Source organism: Porites lutea, chromosome 7 (genome assembly GCF_958299795.1).
Source record: "Porites lutea chromosome 7, jaPorLute2.1, whole genome shotgun sequence".
Taxonomy (NCBI): Eukaryota; Metazoa; Cnidaria; class Anthozoa; order Scleractinia; family Poritidae; genus Porites; species Porites lutea.
Window position 1 is genome coordinate 13,738,699 of NC_133207.1, and position 10,623 is coordinate 13,749,321.

A 10,623-nucleotide genomic window follows, 5' to 3' on the forward strand; every position below is an offset into this window, starting at 1 on the left:
AAAATAACTCAAAATAACTAAGATAGTACGCGCGTTCTGATTGGTTAAAAACCTATGGTTTATTGTGTTTTTAAGTTACCTCCTCTGCCCCTCCCCTGCCCCTCCTCCAAAAATAACCAATGAGAGATAAGGATTCAGTACCAATCACCTCAAAACGACGCAGGGAAACTGGGGCGACATTAAACAAAGGAAAGTCTAAGACGCGGCGGTTTATGCGCCGTCGACAGTAGAGCGAGCGAAGAGTGAGATGAGACCATGAATTGTCCAAGATTACTACACTGGATAAAAGCTCCCACTCATGTTGTCAGATTATATCACTCACGAAAACATAAAGAATTGTTTTTAATCGGCGTTCCATTTGCTGGCGGTCAGGCAAGTATTGAACAAGTCAAAATACCTTAGATAATTTAATGAATTAATAATGCGCGTGTTTACGTAATGTGTGCGTTTCAACGAAGCAGTAACTTTTCTACCGTACGCTCTGTTTATCAGTTTGCTACGCTAATCCTAGTTTGTAAAAATCTTTGTTAGCTGCCAAAAATGTTGATATTACTGAGACGAGCAGAGGAGGTCACGAGCCTTCGCACCTGTTACGGTGAAAAGAGAACCTTCAAAATAACGTGCGCGCTTCACGTGCGATGTGGTGTGCGATGCTTGGACATCACATGATCACCCAAATTTCTGTTTACAAGGACAATAACCGTTAGATAGCAATATCAAAACAAAAATATTTCGGTGGTCTTACAGGGACTAGTAGAATCTTGAAAGTATTTAATTTGGAACATTTTGAAGGTTTGTGAGAGCTAGGACTGAACGTTCTGATCTGGTAAGCTTCTTACTTCTCTTCAGATCCCTTCCTTCCAACAAACTCACACTTCTTGGCTAACAAGATTTTCAACATTTTGTGGGATAAAGGAAAGGGGCACTTATTTGCTACTGCTGCCTTTTATTATGATTTTTGTTGTTGTTGTTGTTTTTTTTTTCAGCCCTCAAGTCTGTCATTAATTAAAATTTGGATTAGTCCTGTTTTGAATGACAAAATTTTGTCAACAACGGGTCACTTTAAGGTCCCTCTTGAAATAGGGTCAGGACACTTTTTTGTCTTATCGGCATCTATTTTCTGTAACATGGTGACTTGTATATTTCCTGTATTTTATACTTGCTGACTTTTGAAAGGATATTATTTTGTTAAATCAGGCCCGGGTTCCTAGAAAGCCGATTAGTGCTAATCGAGGAATAAATCTCGCTAATCGCGGAATACATTTTGTCCCACGATTAAATCCTGTTCCTGAAAGCATGATTAACTTTAATCTAGGAATAAACTAAGTGTTAATTTTAACCCACCTAGCGAGGTCGATTCAGTCACTAATCAGGTGAAAACGTTTGTAAAACAAACAAAATGGCGGACTTACCTTTGCCTCAAATACGTGAAAAAAAGTTCTGACAGCAAGAAATTAATCTCGACCAATTCGCTGATGAAGAGCTTTGCAGTGAAAACCAGTTTGGCCGAGAGTCAATTCAATATTTGGTAGAAATCCTCAAGAACAACCTCGAGAGAAAGACGAGGAGAAAACATAGGCAGTTGCCAAGGTGGTTACTACTTCATGTAATAAATTTGGTCATTATAAAACATGGACTGTGGACTGCTGATTGAATATAAGGACTATGTTATAAAAACTAGGCCAATTATTTCTAGGTAGATGAAGAATTTCGGTTTCCTCTTCTTGTCCTTTGGTTCAGCCTAAACCACTTCATTTTTCGCCATTTTCCTTTACTTCACCTGTGCCTAAACATTTTTCGCGCCATATTTTTTGAAAGTAATCACCCCAAAAACTAGTTAAACCGGTTTCTTTTAACACTAATCTCGGATTAGTTAATCGTGGGTTTATTTCGCTTTCAGGAACTCCTTTTTAACCCACGATTAGTTATCCAAGGAATAAGAAAATTAATCGTGGATTTGATGCTAATCGGGGGATAGTTTAATCGGCTTTCCAGGAACCGGGGCCAGGTCATGAACAACCTTAAAATTTTCATTATTTCAAAAAATATGTTACATTTGTTTCCTAATAGCCAAGGAAAGGTCTCGAAAAAGGACCTGCTTCCTTACGACAGCATGGGTTGGTGAGCAACATCACCAAACTAGGTACGTATAGTCTTTCAGAATCAATTCATTGATTCTGCAATTGTTTCCTTTTATGACATAGTTAATCATCACATTATTCAGTGGTGAGAAAAGTTTTTAAAATGAAATCAATGGAAGCTAAATTGTGCCAGAAAACATGTTTTCAGAAACTCTTTCGAACTTATTAAAAAAAAAAAAAATACCAAAACACCTCTGTGCCAATATACATGTATTATTATCAAAGTGTAGGACGGTAAACAGTCTAAATGACTATAGGGTGTAAAATCAATACATATCCCTCAATGGTATTTCAGTCTTGGAGTATTTCATAAAGTGCCCCACAGCAGATTGAGAAAAATAACAGTTTTTGATAATGATTATTTTATTGACATGTTACCTAAACACTGTTTTAGTCAACATTTTTTGGGATAATTTTCTTATTTTAATAGGATTTACAGTATCAGATTTTGGAGAATTAGAAGTGCCACTGACTGATACAGAAAATCATAATTACATTACAAGTGGCACTACTGTAAAAAATTCCCTGGAATGTGGCACTGTAGCACACAAGGTAAGCCAGAAATTTGCCATTTCTTTACTTCACCTTTGCATGATAAAAAATTAATTTTGAAATAATTCATAGAAAGATGTTGGTCTCCAAGGCCAGACCTTTCGTAGGGACGAGCTGAGTCAAACTTTTATTTCCAGTCTAGGAAGCTTTAAAAAGTCCTCTATAAGGGAAGTTACAGATATTTTTGGATCTGTTTTAAACAGTTTTTACTATAAAAGTGAGAAGAATTCACACTGATTTCTGTCAACCTTCAGTTGATTTACTTGAACCATGCAAGGGTATCCCACTTAAAAATGTGTAATTGATTGTTGAGGGTTATGTCTTCTTGTTTGTAGCTTTCGGAAGAAGTAGCAAAAGCCACAAAACAAGGAAAGATCTCACTTACAATTGGAGGTGATCACAGGTAAATATACCCTGCAAGCAGAGGTTTCTCTCTTGCATGGCTTTTAGCGTTTGCGAAGTCATTGAGACACGTGTCTTGTCTGCCGTGTAGTTGGTTTGTTTATGCCCCAAGGGACATGTAGTTAGGGTAAGGTAACTACATGTGTATTGGAGTGGATCCTGGGAATTAAGCTTTTAGCCTTCAGTTACCCCCTCAAGTCTGTATCAAATTTGCTGTTAAAGATCTTCTTCTTTTTTTTTTTGCATCACCAAGCAGTGACATTAAGCCCTTGACCTGAAACCACCCATGATATTGTTTGAAAAGAAAGGGGGACGACTTTTACCCCAGTGTCAGTCAAACTTCCAATTTGCTGAAATTGTCAAATGTAGGAAATTTCCCTGGAGTTGATGTCTTTGCTTAACCATTACTGAGTCATGCAAGGTCAAGGAAAGACATCTGACCGCTAGGTTTTATGATTTTGTTGTTTACAGTATCGCAGTTGGTACAGTTTACGGCCATGCAACTGCAAGAAAAAATTCATGCCTGTTGTGGGTGAGTATTTTCCTAATGAACGGAAAGCCACCGGCAGTGTAAAATAGTTACTGCTGTAAGATAGAAGTGTTGAATTTGACAGCAAAGGGATTGGGACAAAGAGTACTTTATTGAAGCCCGCTACTTCTTAGTCCTCCATACTTAGATTAACCTCACGCATTTCTTTAAATTCGTGCATCTCATGTACCTCCTATGCATTCGCCAATTGCACATCTCCCATATATTACACCTTTACACGGTACAATATTATTATATACATTTAATTTCTCCTGGGTATTACAGTGGTCCCTAGAGAAATAATTGAAGACAATCCTTATGCAATTTTTTTGGGGGGAGGGGGAGGGTGGTACAAACAAGGTGTATTATGGGAGATATTTGCATAAGTGGTGAATGTGCGGGGACTGCTGTATATGTTTTAAAGTATTAATTAACACTTGGCTAATCCTTCATATGTCTCCAATTTTTTTTTATGTTTCAGATTGATGCCCACATGGACATCAACACTCCATCAACATCTCTCTCTGGCAATATTCATGGAATGCCTTTGTCTTTTTTGATCAAAGGTGTCCCAGAGGTAATATACAATGTAGATTTAGCCAGGGCTCTAATAGTAAAGCTCTGGTTAATAATACGTATACATAAACAAAAAAAATTAAATCGTGTAATGCTAAATGGGGATGGCAATGGAAATGGCATCAAGATAAATAGATCTAATTAGCAAAAGAACAAATTGCACGTTCAGCACACTTTTTTTTCTAATTAGCAAAAAAAAACAAATTTGCACGTGAGCCACTTTTTGTCTTTCCTTGCCGCTGTTTTTCACAACTACAATGCTGTTTTGTAGGACTAAAACGTCAAACTTCCTAGTTACTCGTTATTTTTATGGAGAAATTGTCGTATGTGATTACCCAATATTTTTTCTCTTGAGTTCATTTTTGCTTTTATTTTTCACTGCCGCTCATTTTCACCTTGCTGGTCACTAGCATTTCTCATTGTCTCACTGCCGCTTTGAATTTTCATGTTTTTCTTCCTACAAAGTGCGTCTCTTTTTGTTTTCAATCACTCACTCTAGCTCTTTCTCTGTTATCCACATGAGTGTAAACTTCACAAAAGACACGACTTTTTTGTTGTTTTTTCTTTCTAAAGTCCAGGAATGCTGGGCCATGCGATTTCTTTCAAATAAAACCTTGAGTTGCATTTCGGTTGCGATACAGTATGTTGCCCAGTATCCGGACACTTCAGTTTAAAATTGCAATAACTTTCCTTTGTTAATCGCAAGAGCTCTGAAATTTGGCCCAGAGAAAATCTATCTAGTCCTTAATATGACGAAAGTCAGTTTAACTTTTTTGCCTTTGTTTCCATCGCGAAATTAATATTTTTGCAGAGCTCCTATGTTGCCCAGTATCCGGACAGCTGGCCCAGTATCCGGACACAACAATAACAACGTCATTGTACATAAATTTCGACAGGCAAGTGACTTATAAGCTTCTCTTGCACTTGCAAAGTAGTCTGGCAATCGATTCCGAAAATATAACCTAGCATCGTGAAATAAAACATAACAAATGACTGGGGTATGGTGGGGAACGCGAGCGGCTGTTTTAAAAATGGTATGATTTCTCACGTCTTTGTCTAGGAACTTTTTCACTGATTTAAGGAAGGCATCCGTGAACATGCCGAAGCCGCAGTTTGCAAGCTCAATTAGCCAATCTGCAAAAGACTTTCTTTCTTTATTTTTTATTTAAAGAAAAGCTTGGGGAAGGGACCTCAACCCGACGGTCAAAGGTCACTCTCCTATTTAGTCTGACCTGCAGTGTTGATTTCTTCATGCTCAGTCCCCACAATAAGCCTGCTTTTCTAGCACTAATTCCTCCTTCTTTCACATCTCTCAATCCCTTTGTGACATTTTTTAGACCATTGCAATCCCATTCTAGCTGTCCCAACTGGGGAAAGTATGAGAATTCCAGGTTCAACTCGGACGCTTTCAGTTATATGTAGAAAATGCAGTCACGCGAAACAAGCGGCGCACACGAAATCAAGTCGCCTCTGAATGAGTGAAGAAAATTTCCATACGGAGTTGAGTAGAGTTACATTTTACGACTATATCATATATCCTAAGCTTTAATTATAGTCACTGATATGAAATAAATCTTATCCGGAGAATGTACACAGCTAATTCATCGATTCTGTACAGCAAAGAAAAAACTGTCCGGATACTGGGCACATGACATCAAAACTTAGTGAATGTTTCTGGCTTCCGTTATTCCAAACAAATCGAATTTCAAGAAGAATTAATAAACTTTCTGAAAACCTGACTTCCTTAAGTATCTTCACTTTAAAAATAAAACAGTTTCTTTGAAAATATCACACACTACCGTCCCTTTTCTGACCAGCACTAACTTTACTGCCCAGTAAACAGCGTAAATATTAGCCATGAAAAGTTTATTCACCTGAACAGAACGGCGTCTTCTGCGACTGTTTCGCAAGCTTTCAAATCGCCAAAAATTTCATCTTAAAGCTGAAATGTTCAGCTTTCATTCGAAATACTTCGTTTACCGAGAACTGAAAAGGGCGCCTCAAAAATTGAGTTTCTGTTTCAAGTGTCCGGATACTGGTACCGTCCGGATACTGGGCAACATACTGTACCAATAGATTGAATTATTTTACATTGGTATGCCTTTTGTGCGGACAGACTCTCGGGCAGTCGGTGTATGGTCACGTGATCACCAAATCTTCTCGGATGGGTAGTTTACCTGGTGCTTTTCTGCACGCGCTTCACGTGTGAGAGCTCTGCTATGATTACTTCATAACAGGCTGGCAGAAAATGCATTGCTTCCCACCATACTGTCATGAAGTATTATTTGTTAGTGAATATTCAAATATTGTCTAGTCGGTCCAGCTCTAATTATCCTTAAAAAAGTTAAATTCAACCCCCCCCCCCCCCCCCGCCCTCAATTATTCTGTCGAACTTAACCGGATTTAAGGGGTTGATAAGTTTTTTTCTTTCTTTCTTTTTCGTGAAAAAAATTGCATTTAATTTTGATGTTGAACGTGTTATTTTTTAGTTTGCTCAACCTCCTGGGTATGAGTGGTGCTCACCATGGTAAGTGTGTAATTTATAAATATTTGGGATTTAACATTTTTGTTTGTTCTACATAAATATCTCCCAAGATTGATCATATTTTACCCACAGACAAGAGTCAGAGACTATGCTCTCCTTGAAAGTTCAACAAGTTATGTCACACGGAGTTTTTTTTAGGTGCAGACACTAAGTAAGACTGACACACTTTTTTTGTACATGTTTATAGTTTGTCTCCAAAAGATGTTGCATATATTGGACTTAGAGATATTGAACCACAAGAAAGGTAAGTGGTTTTTTTTATTAGCAACACAAGGAGATGATTTTCTGACTTTTAGTGAAAATGATTTTCACTTACTGTAAAAGCATGTGTTGGTTATATTGGAGGCCAGGGTGGGAGTACTCACATCAAGGAAGTATTTTGCACGGAGACTTTAACCGATGTCCAACCCCCTACCCTTTTATATACCATTTTTGACAGAAAAGATGCCCCTTTTATATACCTTCTTCTGAAAAACGGACCTACCCCTTTCACATACCTTGTTTAGAGCACTCATGCATCCCTTTTAACTGCTGTAAATGCACCATCCTTTTGAGTATAAATAAATCACTAAACCAGGACATTTTCTTGTCTCCGTCATGTCCATAAAATGCTTCTGTTAGCCCTTTTCAGTCCTTTCATAAACCCAACATGACAGATTTCCTTCTTCTTTCATACCTCAACTAATGAAATCCCTACCCTTTCATATAACTGAAGCCTGAAAAAGGGGCCCCTTTCGGGCGTAGCCTCACCATATTACAGGCCAATTTAGAGAGTACCCCCCACCCCCCAGAGGAGGGGTCTGTAAAAATACCACTTTAGAATACATGTATGGCAGACTTGCAAGTCTCACAAACAGTGCGACTTTGTTATGAGTCTCATGATCTCACTAGTTACTGTAACTTGATTGCAGGGAGATATGTGATGAGCTTGGAATTGCAGCATATACCATTGATGACATTGATAAAGTTGGAATTGGAGAAGTAATCCAAAAGGCGCTTGAAACCATAAATCCAAGGTAGAAGATATGATAATGATCTAAATATGATGATAAAATTTTAATTTTATAGCAAACCCGTGATAAATGTGGTACAAGCAGGCACATTGTCAATGGTTTTGTAACCTACTGAAAGGAAAAGTACTACCTCTACCTCTGGACAGTCCTAAAAATTAAAGCATCTGATCCATTAACAATATGTTTAATTTTGCTGTAGGGGTGATCGTCCCATTCATGTCAGTTATGATATTGATTCACTGGATCCAAAAGAGGCCCCAAGCACAGGGACACCAGGTTAGATGCTCTTGGCAATGTAGGGTGTAGCACAGTAAAATATAACCGAATTGAGCTGTCATATATGCTTTGGCACTGTTTATTAATCTACTGTTCTAACATTCTGAGTGTTTCTTCTGTTTTTAGTGAAAGGAGGCTTGACATTGGATGAAGGAATTTACATTGCTCAAATGGTGGCTGAAACAGGTTTGTTTAAACTGAATAACAATTTCAAGTGTAAATAAGAAAAAATGCACTAATGTTGTTTCTTTCTTTTTACTTTGTTTGCTTGTTTGTTTTTCTTTCCAGATTAACACAATCCTTTTACAACAACAATTTTTGATACCATTAATTTGACCAGAAATTCTTTGAAAATTCCATTGAACACTCGCTAGCAATGATAAATTGTTTGAATTTTAAAAGTCACAGAAGTTGGCTATCATAATGGTTGTTTATTTCAGTTATCAACTCTGCAAAACTTTTTTTTTCAAGGCAGGTCAAGCGTACCCCCCAAGATTCTATTAATGAATTGATTATCTGAGAAATGAATCCGTTAGTTGTTCCCGTTACTAGTGTCAAATTCAAATCGGCATTCCTGCATGCATAATGAGCTGTGAATATTTTACAAGAACTTCTCTGTATCTGGTCAGATTGAAAATCTTTGAATGGTTAAAATTACTTCAAAGACATTTACATCAAGCTCTGGAAAAATGACCTGATAAATATTTAATTAACTGCCTTGCGTGTGAATTCACAGCTCATCACACATGCAAAATGCAGGTATGAACCTGAAATCTTCTACTATCAACGGCTTTCGAATAATAAATTCATTGATGGAATCTTTGGGGGTATGCTTGACCTGGCTTGACTGTAAATTACGGTACTTGATAGCAGCAGGGAACCAATCTCCATGTTGAAGGCTGTCATACTAATTATATGTTATTTCTGCCATATTGTAGGGTGCCTCTCTGCCATAGACATGGTGGAATTTAATCCAGCAATAGGAAGTGAGGAGGAAGTGACAAGAACTGCCATGAATACAATGGAACTGATTAACATATTACTCGGCAAGAAAAGTCACCTCACAGAGGCTCCATTGCCTCCTGTGGATGAAAACAAAGTTGATGTCAATAATGGAGTTGTAAATTAATATTTCGCAAAAGTGAGGGGGGTGGGGATGGGAGGCTATTAAGGGTCAAGGGAGAGGTGGGAAGATTAAATCTTAATTCCATGATGGTGAAGAATACACTACTGCGGGCTATATTATTGGTACTTCCATATGAGTAGATCAAGGAAAAAGTCACCATTTTTGGACAGTGTGAGAACCAAAGACACACCCCAGGGCATTCCAGGGTGTGAACTCTCAGAAAAATTGCTGCTCCTTTCATCTTTTTTTTTGACAATTTTCTGTAAGAAGGTCAGTTTTGGAAAGTTGATTACAAAGCACTTTAGCTGATGTAAAGTTATTGTGTAAAGTGTTTTATTTAAGCTCAGTTACTTGTGCCGTTATTTATCGTTGCCTATTGTGTGCAATATTTGAGCAATGTAAATAATTTTAACAAAGTTGGCCTGAAATAACAGAAAGGAAAAGTAACCAGCAGGTTGTAAGCTTAAATGCAAATTATAAATTTTTATTATGTACCATGTGCAGTTCCATGATTTTTAAATGTACCATGAATTATAATTAACAAATAACAATCGCGAGAGTAACAACTATACTCGCTACAAATCTTGATACTCAAGTCGCTTTAGAGATCGAGGAAGAAGCAATCTATTCTGTAAAATATCATAATTATGTACTTGTATATGTAAGACCTATGAAGTGTACAATACACGATAAGCTGACAGAAGAGTTTGTATGGGAAATAAAACTCAGAATAAATACTAGACTAAACGCTGGGTAGATTTCTCAATAAAGGGCATAAAGAAGTGGTGTTCTGTCTTTCTACGAGGTTTCAGCGCTATTTTTATGGTTTTGGATGTATTTACCAAGACTACCGGTACAATCCACACACACTGGCATACCGAAGTGGCATCAACACCCCTCGGGTAACTGAGGGGGCGTTTGGGCACCTTCTCAATCGGGCATTAGCAAATATAGCGCTGCCTGTCTTTTGGGCATTTGTCTATTCCGGAGTTACCCTAGGGCCGATTGACACACGCGTGGTGACTCGAAATACAAACGTTGAGGACTTTGTTACAAGGAACTGGCAATTTGACGCAGATTAACTTGTCTGTCAAGGACCGAGCAAACGTGAAGATTCTTCTAACCTTTGTGCGCCCTTCAGTCAGGTATTTGTTTTACCAGGCTCTCTTTGTCAATTTGGACAAGGTGCCAGTGGCTTTGCCGTTTCTTCGGGAGATTTCTGAGTCAAGGCTCAAGTTGATGGAGATGGTGGAACCGAGGAAGGTGAATTCGTCTACTACCTCGATTTTAGTATCAGGGGTTTGGCTGACACGCATGGTTTTTCTTGAGGATGATTGGACCGTGGCCGAACAAGCAATGGCCTCCCTCGTGAAGTTCCATCTGGAGATAGCATCCTGACCCTGGGGGTGCTCGAGGCTCTTCTCTACCTCGCTGAGGAATTTGCGCTGATGCTCCGTAAACAG

At 38.2% G+C, this 10,623-nt stretch overlaps 1 protein-coding gene across 1 annotated transcript; it reads left to right on the plus strand.

Annotated features, from left to right (window-relative positions):
• Positions 1 to 203: 203 nt before the first annotated feature.
• On the plus strand, positions 204 to 9,655 carry LOC140942802 (arginase-1-like). Its single transcript, XM_073391809.1, has 12 exons — positions 204 to 372; positions 2,071 to 2,143; positions 2,572 to 2,693; positions 3,029 to 3,096; positions 3,567 to 3,627; positions 4,106 to 4,201; positions 6,690 to 6,727; positions 6,933 to 6,989; positions 7,657 to 7,761; positions 7,958 to 8,034; positions 8,161 to 8,220; positions 8,973 to 9,655. The coding sequence occupies exons 1-12, from the start codon at positions 256 to 258 to the stop codon at positions 9,161 to 9,163; spliced, it is 1,065 nt and encodes a 354-aa protein (XP_073247910.1). The 5' UTR covers positions 204 to 255; the 3' UTR covers positions 9,164 to 9,655.
• Positions 9,656 to 10,623: the final 968 nt, after the last annotated feature.

Excerpts from the sequence above, each read along its gene's own strand:
- LOC140942802 (XM_073391809.1), top strand. The coding sequence starts at position 256 with ATGAATTGTCCAAGATTACTACACTGGATAAAAGCTCCCACTCATGTT. Across the intron at positions 2,694-3,028 it reads GTGGCACTGTAGCACACAAG|CTTTCGGAAGAAGTAGCAAA; the intron begins GTAAGCCAGAAA and ends TCTTGTTTGTAG. Across the intron at positions 7,762-7,957 it reads CTTGAAACCATAAATCCAAG|GGGTGATCGTCCCATTCATG; the intron begins GTAGAAGATATG and ends ATTTTGCTGTAG.